At 44.2% G+C, this 16,284-nt stretch overlaps 1 protein-coding gene across 1 annotated transcript in view; it reads right to left on the bottom strand.

The window, feature by feature from the left end:
- Positions 1–205: 205 nt before the first annotated feature.
- LOC145391921 (uncharacterized) overlaps positions 206–16,284 on the bottom strand; it is a 216,960-nt gene continuing 200,881 nt past the window's right edge. The window contains exons 25-28 of the mRNA XM_080266412.1: positions 11,765–11,997; positions 10,095–10,247; positions 2,407–2,799; positions 206–738 (exon numbers count right to left, since the gene is read on the bottom strand). Coding sequence (XP_080122538.1) covers positions 206–738; positions 2,407–2,799; positions 10,095–10,247; positions 11,765–11,997 — 1,312 coding nt within the window. The remainder of the gene's footprint in view (positions 739–2,406; positions 2,800–10,094; positions 10,248–11,764; positions 11,998–16,284) is intronic.

Below are 16,284 nucleotides of genomic sequence, written 5' to 3'. Positions count from 1 at the left end.
CGATTTCTATACAAACGACACCTGAAATTTTAAATAAACTAAATGAGCTTTTAAAATCACTGAACTCAAAGATGTCAGAGTAAAGTTTATCTCTGTGATGTAAACAAGAGAAAATAATTACAATATTACATTGCTGGAAGTCAGAATGATATACTAACAGCAGTGCTTTATAATCGTACTTTGTTTTAAAAGAAGAAATACGTAGTCAGCAAACAGTTGAAAATTCATTCGCTGATGTCTTTCGTCTGATTCTTGGCAGGGAGTTTGTCGCTGAACGTGTATCAGATATTGGAACTGCTGGGGTGGATAGGCTCTGTTTCCTCTCATGAATTAACACTGAAGTTCTTGATGCAATAGATGCCTGGTCACCCCCACGGCCTGCTGGCTGACTTAACACTGAACTCCTTGATCCTGATTTTGGCTGACTGGCTGCCTGACCAACTAAGGAATTTCTTGATCCGGAGAATGACTGACCACAAGAGAGATCAAACAACAACGGCCCTGATCCACTGTCTAACTGACTTATTACTGAATTTCTTGTCCCAGATACTGCTTGACCAAGTGGCTGGCCTGTTACTGAACTAGATCCAGGGGGTGACTGATGGCCGGATGGTCTCGGTGACTGGAGAGAAGGCGAGGAATTAATGGCATCAGGTAGATTCTTTAGCAAGTCTAAAACATCTCCATACTCGGGCAGCAGCGGCTTAATGTTGTCTTCTCCTGATTCTGAATGCAGTCCTGAAAGAGTTGGTGAGAATTGGTAAGAAAAAGCTTGTCAGATTACAGTAAATACGTCAACTGAGGAAGGTACTATTGCTGTTGTCGTGGCACTACCTGGCTGTCACAGTTAAGACTCTCTCTCTCTCTCTCTCTCTCTCTCTCTCTCTCAGTCATTCTTCTGTGGGCATAGCCAACTCAGTTTCCTAAGGCCATGCAGTCACCCAATGTGTCACACTCTTCAACATATCAACAACTGAACGCTAATACCCACCGTCCCCACTGAACACAAGCCAGGGCTGTCATATTAAGGACTTTGTAGTGGTATTTGCTGGGATTTTTTTTATGACATTTAGGTGGATCCTGTGGCAGGCTGGTAAGGTATGCTTTAGCGAAATTCAGGTCATCAAACTGTTCTCCACCCCAACCCGGGATGGAACTCACCTCCTTTTGGGCCTTAGAATACAACCAGCTTCTCTACCCACTCGATCACAAACCGTCCTACCGAATCGACAGCCACCTCCAGCGGTTGTCACGTTTTTATGGAGGCTATGTTAATAGTGCTGAGATCAGAGGAAGGCCTGTATTCTTGTCGCGTTAGGAAGCTCCCTAACACCTCTTCTTAAGTGATTTACTTTGCTCATTACACCTTACTTTCCTCCTCTGTGTTCCATAAATCATTCTAATATCACCACACTTTGCATAAATAATGTATAAATGAATATTAACCAGCCATATCAAAAAATAAATAGCTAAGGAAAAGGTACTAGGGAGTCTCCTTAAGCGACGAGTGAGGTGGTGTGAAAGTTGGCATCACAGTGACGGCACATTAGGATGAGTGTACCTTTTTTCTTTTTTGTTTCTTTTTTTTTTTTGTTATGGGTGCAGAGAGAGTGATTGCTGCATCATAACTTAGCAAGTTATTTTGTCATTTTTTGAAGGGAAATTTTGAGGGATGCCTGGGTGGGGCTCTAAATCAAGGAAGTGAATTTTTGAGGGATGTGTGGGTGGATCTCTAAATCAAGGAAGTGAATTGTTGAGGAATATCTGGCCCTATATGAAGGAAGTGATATTTTGAGGGATGCCTGGGTGGATCTCTAAATCAAGGAAGTGAGCTTTTGAAGGATGTCTGGGTGGGGCTCTAAATCAAGGAAGTGAATTTTTGAGGAATATCTGACTCTATGTAAAGGAAGTGAAATTTTGAGGGATGCCTGGGTGGGGTCCTAAATCAAGGAAGTGAAACCTTGAAGGATGTCTACATCGGATAACGTGTAGGTATAGATGGACGATCAGGGCATCAAACATGCGGTTCATCACCCTCTTATATACGGTCCTGAGCAACAAACAGGCACTATAATTCAAATATATATATCAGTCCTGAATATTTACAAACTGGGGCGATTTTATGAAACAGGGAGGCTTTATTGGATATTATTTGTGTATTGTTTAATTCTAGGGAGTATTCTGTATAGGGAGGCTGCCAGAGATCGAGTAGCCTTGAAAGCCGCCATTAGGAGACCAGGGCCAACGCATGCGCATGTTGGAGTCTTTATAAAATCGATCCGAACGATATGACAGTTCTGCTGGCCAAATGAATGCAAATAAAAATAAAAATAATTGGACACTGGCTATTGTGTGTGTGTGTGTGTGTGTGTGTGTGTGTGTGTGTGTGTGTGTGTGTTTACTCACCTAATGCAGTTGAGGTGAATGAGTCAGAGGGAGAGCAGTCCCCCTCGTAGGCATAAGCTCGTAGATCATCCTGTGCGAGCAAAGGCTGTCCGGGTCTCACTCCTCTGCTCTCCTGAACCTGCTGTGTTACTGCTAAGGTGTCAGCAGGAGAGGTAACTACACCTCCGCTTTCCATACAGCACACCATCTGCTTCACCCCGCCTCGCTGCTGACAGGCCAAGTCTTCAGCTACAGATATAGTGGGGCATCGAGGGGACTTGTGTTTGCTGCCGTCAGTTAGTTTGACCTGTGACTTGAGCATTGTGGGAGGGATGGCCAGGCTTACCTCACACGGTACCGCTTCCTTGTCCTTCACAGGCGACAGGTCCAGGGGTGACAGGACATGCTTGGTGACTGGAAGAATATAAGAATCCAGTGTCAGTAAATATTTTGGACATTTCAGAGCAACAGTTATCAATAAAGCTTAAGTCTATCATCAAAGTTCACGGGAATCCAGCACCAGAGAGAGTTGTTTATACCACTGTACTTACTGACTGCATACTTCTCTCGTAACTTCACAGGGATCCAGTTTCTCTCAAATTCACAGGGATCCAGTCCCTCTTCAGTTCACAGGGATCCAGTGTCTCTTCAGTTCACAGGGATCCAGTCTCTCTTAAGATTACAAGGATCCATTAATAATAGTTTTGTCATTCAGTTAAGTGGTTTTCAAGATTGCCTACATCTATTAAGTTCACAGGGATCTTGTATCAATAAGAGTGACGGATATTTAACCACAGTTGTTTGCAAGAGAGCGTACATGTATCTCAAAACGAATTAAAAAGGGTGTCAAATTAATAGGACAATCTTGAAGAATCACTGGGTGGTAAATGTGCTTGTATCTATGATGTGTCTGTGCCAAGGAGTAATCCAGTTTACCTATTATTGTTGGCTGATCTCCATATACCTACCCACACACACGCCATACACACCATACACCTACCCACGTCCACACCCACCCACACACACACCATACACATCCACACCCACACCCACACCCACACCCACCCACACACCATACAAATCCACACCCACACCCACCCCACACCATACACATCCACACCCACACCCACCCCACACCATACACATCCACACCCACACCCACACCCACCCACACACCATACACATCCACACCCACCCACACACTATACACATCCACACCCACCCACATACCATACACATCCACATCCACACTCACACCCACACCAACCCACACACCATACACATCCATACTCACACCCACACCCACCCACACACTATACACATCCACACCCATACCCACACACACACCATACAAATTCACATCCACATCCACACCCACGCACACACCATACACATCCACATCCACATCCACCCACACACCATACACATCCACAGCCACACCCACACCCACCCACACACCATACACATCCACATCCACACCCACACCCACCCACACACCATGCAAATCCACATCCACACCCACACCACACATCGTACATATCCACACCCACACCCACACACACACACCATACACATCCACACCCACACCCACACACACACCATACACATCCATACCCACACCCACCCACACATACACCATACACATATACATCCACACACACACACACACACACACCATACACATCCACATCCACACCCACACCATACACATCCACATCCACACCCACACCATACACATCCACATCCACACCCACACACACACCATACACATCCACATCCACACCCACACCCACACACACACCATACACATCCACATCCACACACACACACACACCATACACATCCACATCCACATCCACACACACACCATACACATCCACACCCACACCCACACACACACCATACACATCCACATCCACACCCACACCATACACATACACATCCAAACCCACACACACACCATACACATCCACACCCACACCCACACACACACCATACACATCCACATCCACACCCACACACACACCATACACATCCACATCCACACCTACACACACACCATACACATCCACATCCACACCCACACACACACCATACACATCCACATCCACACCTACACACACACCATACACATCCACATCCACACCCACACACACACCATACACATCCACATCCACATCCAGGACCTGGAGCGGTGGCGTCTTCGTCGTCGGTCTACCCCTCAGAGGCTGTCGAAGAGAAGAGGAGGACAGCATGGGGGCCAAACCACCGTAAACCCCCCCGGCCCCTCACGGGGCTCGAGTACCTGGGAGTGGCTTCGGTCGCCCGGGCAAGTACCACATCTCCCAACACAACACACACAACAACACCGTTTTTTCTACACCGAGAAATGACTCCCCGGCTGTCATTTCTCGACGACTTCTTCTAGCCGGGGACATTGAGAGCAATCCAGGACCCACCAACAAATACATATGTCCAACATGCTCAAAACCTATCACGTCGAGCCGACAGACAAAGGGTTCAGTTCAGTGCAATTCCTGCAAGAACTGGACCCATTACACCTGCACAACACTTGCATCCAGAAAACATTGCACAAACACCTGGACCTGCTCCTTATGCTCCTTCCCTCCACCCATCAACCCCCCTTCCAATCCTACTCCTACTTCCTTCACACCTCCACAGCCAAACCCACAGACCCTTCCCACACCATCCAGTCCCCCTAACTCCTCCCATTCCAACCCATTCTAATCCACCTCAACCCTTACCTCCATCACAATCTCCTCCTACCCCTTCCCCTCCACCCACACCACCTTCCCCCCCGTGCTGCAGCAGCCAACACACATTGCACACACAACATAAACATCCTTCAGTTAAACATAGATGGCATAAACACCAAAAAACATGAACTCACACAATTCATCAAACAACAGAACATACACATTGCCATCTTACAAGAAACAAAACTACACAGAGCACAGAAAACACCGACATTTCATAAATTCACCACCATTCGACAAGGCCGAACCGACCGTGGTGATGGTGGACTCATCACCCTGGTACACAAATCCATCAACTTTGTAGATACCAGTGCACACACAAAGTCACTTCTCCCCCCACGTGACACCACAACAGAAATACAGTCAATTAAAATACGCACTGGCAACAAATCACACATAACAATCGCTAACACATACATTCCGCCCCAGTCGTCCCCCACAGTACCACACAGTTACTCTCCACAAATACACCACATCACTAACATACCCAACATCATCCTGGGTAGTGATTTCAACGCCAAGTCGTCGGCCTGGCATGTCAACAATCCTGACACAGACAGAGGGCTGGTACTACAATCCCAGACAGACCACCTTTTCATACTAAACAGTCTAAACCAACATGCCCATATCCCACACCAAGCCCTCTTCCTCCCATCATCTCCAGACTGCTCCCCAAACCTCGCCCCCACTACATCATGGGGAGTAGTCAAAACCCAAGGCTCTGATCACCTCCCAATCATCATCACTACCAAAACCAGAATCACCCCAGCTGGCCACAAGCACACATACACTAATTATAAGAAAGCCAACTGGGAGGCCTTTGTAACTGAAACAGAACAACATCTCGAAACACTAAACAATACACCCATCACAAACATCAACACCGCTGTGCACACCTTCAGTACAATTATACAAAACGCAGACAAAAGACACATCCCTAAAGGCAACAGAAAGAGACACAACCCCAACTTCACACCAGAAATTCAAGGCCTCATCAGACAATGGGACACACTGCGACACACCCCAACACCCCATACACAAGACACCGTAAAACAAATACAAGAACTCAACACTCATATAAACAATAAAATATCAGAACAGCAAACACTAAACTGGAAAAATTACCTCCAAACATTTGACCACAAAACAAACATCAGCAAACTCTACAAAACACTAAACAGCATCACACTTTCCAACAGCAACACCACACAATCACACGCTGCCATCAAAACACAGACACCATACCCTCAAACAAACAACATGCAAACACTCTCATCAATCACTTTTCACAAATCAGCCAACTAAACCCCCATCCCGAAGACCGACGTATCATCCGACGTAAGAGACTGTTCCCCACACACCCAGACTACGCACCTTTCACTTACAACCAGACGAAGCACATCATTAACAACCTCATGCACTCATCTGCCTGTGGACCAGACAACATAAGCAACATTCACCTTAAACACCTAGGACCACAAGGCATACAAGCACTCACCAACATATCAAACTACAGCTACTCACACGACATAATACCCAACATCTGGAAGCATGGCAATATCATCACTATCCCTAAACTCAACAAAGACCCCACGTTACCCTCCTAACATCGCCCCATCACACTCCTCTGCACCCCCTCTAAAGTCACTGAACGACTGGTACTACAACTAGTCACACCTCACATTCCCCTAGCCCAGTCACAACATGGCTTTAGGCCACTACACTCCACAAACACCCTTCTTACAGACCTTACACAGAGAGTTTTCAATGGCATGAATTCAGCTAGGCCACTACACAGAACAATCCTAATCACACTAGACATTAGCAAAGCTTTTGATGCCATCGCCCGCCACAACCTCACAAACAAAATACTCAACACAAACATGCACAATAACACAAAAAGATGGCTGGCAAACTACTTAGCAGGCAGATGTGCACACGTAACATTTGCCGGTCAGTCTTCTAACATCAGAAACCTCACAAACGGCGTCCCCCAAGGATCTGTTTTGTCCCCTACACTCTTTATCCTATACATGCACGACTTACCCACACCCCACACACCACAGATACACATAACTTCCTATGCAGATGATATAATACTTACATGTATGCACCAAAACGCAAACACAGCTGCACACATCATTCAACCTTACCTCAACACACTACACGAATGGTTCACCACAAACAGGCTCAAAATAGCCCCAGCCAAATCTACAGTGACTCTTCTCACAAACTGGACAGCAGAACACAGTCACATCCCACACCTCACCATAAACAACATTCCCCTACCACACACACACACACACACACACACACACACACACACACACACACACACACACACACACACACACACAAAATCCTTGGTGTAACATACAATACATCAATGTCATTTAAACAACACATCACAAACATTAAAAATAAAATAACACCAAAACTCAATGCCTTGAGGTCACTTGCCCATACAACATTCGGACACAACAAAGAAACCACCACCACAGTATACAAACAATACATACGTTCAGTGATGAATTATGCAAGCCCTGCCTGGGCTTCTAACCTGACCAAAACACACTACAACACTCTACAGACCATACAGAACAATGCCCCCAAAATAACCACAGGCTGCACAGCTACTACACCCACAGACCACCTACATCAAGAAACCAAAGTCCTCAAAGTCAAGGATCACCTAGACATGAGAGACACCCAGTTTCTTGCTGCAGCTTCCACAAACCCACAACATCCACTACAGTACATGGCAGCACATTCACCCACACCAAGGAACATCAAAACAACATCCAGCACACGATACCATACACTAATACTGTCATCTCTTCCCCCTCGCCCTCCTCAGACCAGCTTCCAGAAGCATATCCACACTCAGATCACTCGCCGCTCCATTCAGTCACTTAAAGACAACACACAGCTGCATGCACGGCCTCCTGACATCCACCCTTCTGAATCCTATCTTCCTCGTGAGGACAGGGTCCATCTGGCCAGGCTGAGATGGGGGCACCATCCAGCCCTCTTAAGCTACCAGAAAAGGCTGGATGACTCCGTCGCTGATGCCTGCCCAGGATGTAACACAGCACCCCATACTATTAAGCACATTATGGAAGACTGCATCGCACACAATCACCTACGCCAACAACACAACATACACTCTTTGAGAGCTCTGTGGGAAAGCCCGGTCTCGGCCATGGCCTTCCTAAGGGACTCGGGGCTGTTCGGCCAGACTGCCTAGGGAACAACTACTACTACTACTACATCCACACCCACACCCAACCACACACACACGATACACATCAACATCCACACCCACACCCAACCACACACACACCATACACATCCACATCCACACCCACACACACCCACACACACCCACACACCATATACATCCAAACCCACACCCACACACACACCATACACATCCACATCCACACCGAACACACACCATACACATCCACATCCACACCCACACCCGCACGCACACACACACACACACACACACACACACACACACACACACACACACACACACACACACACACACACACACACACACCATACACATTCACACCCACACCCACACACACGCCATGCACATCCATATCCAGATCCACACCCACCCACCCATATGGCATACACCAGGGATTATCCTGAAAGCCAATACAAACCTCTGGCGGCAGACTAAAAATAAAACTATGCAAAAAGTTCTGGATACGATTTACCGAGACTCTGGTCTCTATCTCATTGGTTAAGGAAGCTCCCTGACACTGTTCCTCAGTGATTTATTTTTGGTTCCGGCTAGTTAATATAATTTATTACTTTATGCAGGCGGAATATGACAATATTTGAATGATTTAAGCAACACAGACGGGGAGAGTAACGTGTAAAGCAAAATAAATTGCCTAGGAAGAGGTGTTAGGGAGCTTTCTTATCTGAGGAGATTGCAGAACTAAAATTCATTCAGATTTTCTGAAGATCAGTCTTTCCTGTGGCTGAATAAAGTTATCTGGTGGTATCTGAATTAAGAATATGAAATAGATATAGCTCTAAAATGGATTAAAATATCTATCACTCACTCAGGCAATCTATCGATCTATCCACCTATCCATCCATCTTTCCATCTTTGAGAAGGGGGAAACATACGAAGCTGCATTTGTGGACCATTTAATTTTCCTGGCAATTCATGAGAACCTGAGAGGAAGGCTTGTAATATTAAAACAACTCCTTAAAGGTGAGAGTTACCTGACCTAGTACACCTGTTTTTCATGGAGTAAATTAAGCAAACAACCTCCCTCCTCACCCCCACAAATTATATAAAAAAAATCAATCAGTAAAAAATAGAGACATTATACTGTAGAGTCAGGATCAGAAGCCCGTCTAAACATCACCTCTTCTATTTTTCCTTTACCTTCACATCACTCGTTAATAATCCTCTGATATTTTACTGATGCAAGCTGTCGATATGGGCAGACGCAGATGGCTCCACATGCAAAGGAGAATTCGTTGTTTCTCTTCCACAGCGGTTTGTTTTTTCCAATTCCCCCCCCCCCCCTTGCTGATATCGACAGTTTTTTTTTTTTTATCCACCCTCTGCTGATATTGCAAGCTGCTGATGGAAAAACAAATCGCTAAGGAAGAAACATGAAGAATTCTCCTATACAATGCTGGGCCAGAATATTGCTCGCGCTTCACGACCGTAGGGTTTGCAGTTCGAGCCCGCACCAGAGTAACGTATATCTGGTGAGAAATCTCTCCATGGACCTCTCCTCGACCTGCGGAGTATTATGATCCATTGGTCTTAGCTCGGAGGATTCGCCCTGTGCAATGTCGATAGTCATTTGTCGATTCATCACAGTGGAGGAAAATGAATAGCAGACGAAATAGCAAGGGGATCAACATATATAAAGAGGGCACATGTACTTGTATGGGTGTGTGAGATATCAGTGACGGCCTGGATAGTGAGGGGCGTATCCAAGACGTCTGTAACGTTACTGATATCGGCGGGTCCCAGCGCAGCGCCTCGTCCAGATCGCCACCGCTGAAGACGCAGCGTAAGCATCACACCCAGCACCACTGCCGAACAACACGGTCCATACAGTTCATAGGCAAATATAAAAATAAATAAATAAATAAAAGTACAGGAATTACTTAAAATACAGTTCTAGACCAGATATTCATAAAACTGAATAATATTTCCCTCATTACTTAACTCCTTCCGTCCAATGTTATACCTTACTGGATGTTTTTGGATGGAGTAAATGCTGCCTTTTTATATTATGGTATACAGTACTCCATCTTCAAGTCCCTAGTCACAGTGGGGATAATATGGGATATGGCTGATAGTGTCTTCGGCAAGGAGAGTATGTTATCACCCCTGTTCTCTCTGACAAGGAGAGTATGTTATCACCCCTGTTCTCTCTGACAAGGAGAGTATGTTATCACCCCTGTTCTCTCTGACAAGAGTATGTTATCACCCCTGTTCTCTCTGACAAGAGTATGTTATCACCCCTGTTCTCTCTGACAAGAGTATGTTATCACCCCTGTTCTCTCTGACAAGGAGAGTATGTTTTCACTCCTGTTTGTTTGTTTGTTTGTTTGTTAACCATTAGCAGGATTACTCAAAAACTAAAAGTGAGATTTGGACCAAATTTGGTGAGTAGATAGCCCATGTCCCAGAGAACAATAGATTATCTTTTTTGCTTGTTTGCTTGTCTGTTAGCAGGATTACTCAAAATTTAAATGAGAGATTTGGACCAAATTTGGTTGGTAAACAACCCATGTCCCAGGGAACAATCGATTAACTTCTGAGACTGATCCGGATCGTATTACAGATTCTGGATCCGGAAAACACTTTTTGTGAAACCCTAATCAGTGATGAGAAAACCTAACCCATTATGAAGAGTGGTTTGGAAATTACGTTGCCCTTGTCGGAGAGATGCGCTCCACTGAGTGCCCTTCTAGTTTATTTATTTATGTTTATTTTTATTTCTACTTGTTTAATAACTGGAATAATAAACAATAATCGATACCAACATCCTTCTAACGCAGTTTCTCGTGGTCACAAGGGGTGGGGAGCTTTCCACAAAAATTTTTCATCTCATTTTGGAATTTAAGTATAAGTAAAGGGGAATCATCACGGCATTTTCTATTGTGCCATAGGAGGTACAAGGCTGCTTGCAAAAACAGTACCAATCAGTAAGGCTGCTACATCCAACAAGGACACAGTTTGTAATCCCACCCTCTAGTACGACTGACCAAGATCATGATGCAGTACCACAATGATATATAACAGGATGATGATGATGATGATGATGATGATGATGATGATGATGATGATGATGGTGGTGGTGGTGGTGGTGGTGGTGGTGGTGGTGACGACTTCGATGACGACGACGATGACGACGACGATGACGACGATAATGATGATGATGGTGATGATGATGATTCATAGACACAGAATAAGAGGGAAGTTGTTATGAAACCTAAACTAAAATGATCCTGTTTTATACTGCATTTTTTCCCTTGTAAAGCCTTTAGATGAGATTTTAGCGATATAACAGAAACATAAATTAGTACTTGGGAATACTCACCAATAAGTAGAATGGAGACTGTCAGAGCGGCCACAGCCAGAGGTGCAGCAAGGGGGTTGGCATCAGAAGGCATGTTAAGCCACTCACAGTTGTCCCCCGTGTGAGTACCGGGGCAGGAACACTGATAGCCTGGCTGTAGGTTGTAGCAGGACCCACCGTGCAGGCAGGGGCGGAACACACACTCGTCTATATCTTGACACACATTACCAGTTAAGTGTTCACCAGACCCACAGCTGTCAAGATGAACATCATGATTGAAAAAATTAGCACATGCAGCAAAACCCACAGTTGTCAAGAACATTTGTGACTGAAAAAATTAATATATATATATATATATATATATATATATATATATATATATATATATATATATATATATATATATATATATATATATATATATATACACACACACACACAGTTTTGGCACACCTGCCATTAGGTGTCAAATTCTATTCTTCTATACCTTCACTCATCTTACTATAACACTTTCACCTTAACTTGGCCCAGATTTTCGTCCTTTTTGCAGCTAATTTCACGTAGCTTACTGGCAGAGTAAGCTTAAATCGTTTCGATATCCCTTCTTCGTGACTAGAGATAATTCGTTAATTCATTTTTACAACTCAGCATTCAAAATGAAGAAGTGGCAATTTTAGGCCAGGTAAGAGTAAAAAGGTTATAGTTATGTGTTTCCTATACCCAGAGCTGTCAAGAGGGATATTGAGTGAACCAGTTATAAACATTTGGCATTTGTATAATTATCATAGTTTGCTAATGTGACCCCTGGCTGACGCGGATGTGAACCTAAGAAAATAATCGTATAAGGTTAGTACATTGACTGTGCTGATGTTTTTTTGTAATGAAAAAATGTAAAGAAATAAGATATTCGTTGGCTCAAACATACAGAAATGACAAAGCTTAGATGGATGTATAGTACGTCCTTGAATGCGAAGCCTGGGTGGCGGGGGGGGCGAGGACTGGGACTGATGAGTTGAGATGAAGGATGGGATTGGAGTGTATTGTTGTGATGAGGAGGAGTAGGTTGAGATGGTTTGGGCATGTGGAGAGGCTGGAGTATGACAGTTGGGTGCGTAACGTGAGAAGTGTGGACTTTCGGGGTAGAGATGCAAGAAGCAGACCGTAAAAGACCTGGAACGATGTCATCGAGTGTGACCTCAGGGATAAGGGTCTGAATAGGGAGGCTGCCGGGGATGAGCAGCTTGGAGAGCCGCCATTAGGTGATCAAGGCCGACGCATGCAAGCACGTTGGAATCTTTATAAACGATACGATATAACGATATGATAATGAAATGCGTTGTGATGTGAGAACCAGCATTTCCATGACGGCTGAGATGGATGTGTGAGAGACGTATTTTGTTCAGAGGAGCCAACTCATTCACTATGATGTTAAGTGTAAGTCACGGCTGGTACAAATACATTAGCGTCTTGTACAGTAAAAAAAAAAAAAAAAAAAAAAAAAAAAAAAAAAAAAAAAACACGCCCCTGGGGTACGATGGATGTGAAAATGTGCGAGTGCTGTAGACACACATGAATCTGTTTACCTAATACATAAAAAAAAAAGAAAATGCACCCAGAATGTGAAGTTTTGTACGATTTCGAGTCCTATAAATTACAAAGGATAATATTTGCATTAATAATCACAGGGTGTTCTGTATTTCACAACCCTTCGTTCATGTTTCAGAATGGTACGTACAGTAAGAGGCCAAGTACTTTTTTTGTTGACTGTACATGCACATTAATATCACTGTACCTGCTTTTTACAGCCCCTTTCCCTGCTGATCCCCACACTAGTAACTAAATTGTTTGCACTATTGACGGAGAAAATGTTGGTGTGACAGTTCCACGTTCGTTTGATTCCTGGTGCGGACAGCTGGCATCACTTCAATCAGGTGTTCATCCATCTTTTGCACAGTAGGTTGATAAGTAGAACAAGTATCTTATGGGACATCAAGGGGAGATAAATGTGTTAACCAGGGTAATGCAGTGGCCTTGTATCCCACGATAAAGGGTGAACAACCAGCCACAGGCTCAAAGGCCTAAGTTATGAAAGACGCCGCAACTAAGTACTTTATGACGCCAGCCTCTAACTTTACCTGATCTATAGACAGAAAGTCTCAGAGCAGCCAACCACTGATTTATGTAAGTCTGTAGTTCTCTCTCTCTCTCTCTCTCTCTCTCTCTCTCTCTCTCTCAAAAGGCATTAAAAAAAAAAAAAAGGCGTTTTCAAGGAGGAAAGATGGAGGATGCAAAATTTCCCTTTCTGAAATCAGATACCCATAGTAGTTCTCTGCTTTAATGGTTGATGTGTATTTGATAAACTATTTTAACTGATAGATCTAAGGGCACCGTGACAGGTCAAGGTCAACTCAAAATGCTCAGATGAAATTGCATCCATTGTGCCACCTCCCCACGCCTTCCCCTGTGCTACACTGGCATCTGGTAGCGCTCATGACTGGAATGTCACACTGCCATATTGCAGAACTTCTGCCTGTCAGAATTCTTTTATTCCCCGAACTGTATCTCTTTCGAACTCGCTTCCCCAGAGTGGTTTCCCCCAAACTTCAATCTACAGCTGTTCAATTCCAACTGTGTGTGTGTGTGTGTGTGTGTGTGTGTGTGTGTGTGTGTGTGTGTGTGTGAATTGTGGACACCTGTAATCTGGTGTATGGATTATTTTTTTTTAACTGGTTTTTCCTTCTTCTGTTCATCTTCGGTATATATGAAAAAAAAAAAAAAAAAAAACGGCCTTCCTCCTGTCCGGATCAAATGTGTGAAGGGGTTGAAGGAGCCAAGGATGGAGTCATTACAGTTTGATAATTTGTCACAGGTTAATTTCACAGGTTCGGCCTTTAGGCTGACTGTCATTAGTCCGATATGCTTTGGTGAGAAAGTTGGATTCAGAGAAGTTTGATATAAACTTTAGTGTGGAAAGTGTGACCTCAGAGATAAGGGATTGAATATGGAAGCTGCCTGAGATCGAGCAGCGTGGAGAGCCACCATTAGGTGACCAAAGCCGTCGCATGCAAGCACGCTGGAATCTTTATAAACGATTCGATACGATACGATACGATAGGGTCCTCCATTCACCACCAGAACTGAACTAAATGATTAAAAATATCTTTTAGTGGTAGCCTGATTAGAGTGAAGGAGACGTCAACGAGGTGGAACATTAAGCAGTAGGTATTGTACAGTCTAAGACACAATCCTCCCAGTTCCGTGTGAAGAAAATTGACACCTGGCGAAATACAATGAAAACCCTACCTCTACTAGTGCGTGTATCAAATGGTTCGATTTTCCCCCTATATATTCGTCAAACTTTGGGATGATAGTTGTCTAAAATTGTCCACTCCTGAGCCATAGCCCCTGCTCACCCTCCACCCCCAACACTAGAAGCAGGGAGGTGGTACAGCCGCGCACACAATTTCACAGTACAGTCAGCGTTGCAAATCATGTGGGTGGCCCGGGTTCAGAGTTTCACAGTATCGAACGTGCGGGGAAGGGAGGGAGTAGAGACTTGGCTGGCGTGTGAGGCGGGTAGAAGGCATACAGGGGAAGGGGGGATGGGAGAGGGGGAAGGGTGGAAAGACAAGAGGGATGAGAGGCGGTTAGTGAGTGAAGTAATACAAGGCAATGTTTTATTATAGTATAGAGAGAGAGAGAGAGAGAGAGAGAGAGAGAGAGAGAGAGAGAGAGAGAGAGAGAGAGAGAGAGAGAGAATAAACATACCAGTATATAGAATAATCCCCTTAGGATCTATGACAGCACTTTACACTAATATACATAGTTTAGTGTAACAGGTCGTTACCATACTATGCACAATTTGTGTTTTGTAGGGAACTGTCAAAGATCAGGTGATTACTATGGTGCTGCCCTCAAGAGGGTCTGTAAGTTGCCGAGCGGGTGCGTGTGCCTTGCATGTTTAGGTTCGTGTGTGTGTGTGTGTGTGTGTGTGTGTGTGTGTGTGTGTGTGTGATACAAGATAAATGTGTCATGATCCCGTTTACCGTCTCTAAATGTCCGCTTATGTCACTAGGTTTTATTTGTCAGATACAGTGATTCATTTGATAGGTTACTTATTTGGAACATGAAATGCTTAGTGCATTTATATTTATTATTTGTATCTGACTTATGGCACCGTTCCGTCTACTCATGTTAGAATAGGTGCAGTGCACTGGGAAACAATAGCAAATATATATGCACACATTAGAATCATGATCGTATGCATATACGACATCATATTTAGGAGAATATGACATGCTAAAATTTCACCTGATGGGTGAAGGAGAATATAACTTGCTAAAATTTTACCTGATACTGTATACTGTAATTGGGAGGATATCTTTCAACACCTGTTGCTCAGTATTTCAACGAATCTTTAACCTCTCCAGTTGCATCTGTTAGGTATTTAAGATAGCAGTGGTTAATTAGTAATGAAATTCCAGGAAATAAAAAGAACGGGGGGAGGGAGGATGGTGCCTTATCTTTATTACACAAACAGT

This window comes from Coenobita brevimanus, chromosome 20 (genome assembly GCF_032717465.1).
Source record: "Coenobita brevimanus isolate Jiangsu-jjx chromosome 20, ASM3271746v2, whole genome shotgun sequence".
NCBI lineage: Eukaryota > Metazoa > Arthropoda > Malacostraca > Decapoda > Coenobitidae > Coenobita > Coenobita brevimanus.
The sequence above is the reverse complement of the archived record's forward strand: the minus strand, read 5'-3'. Positions and strand labels throughout refer to the sequence as shown.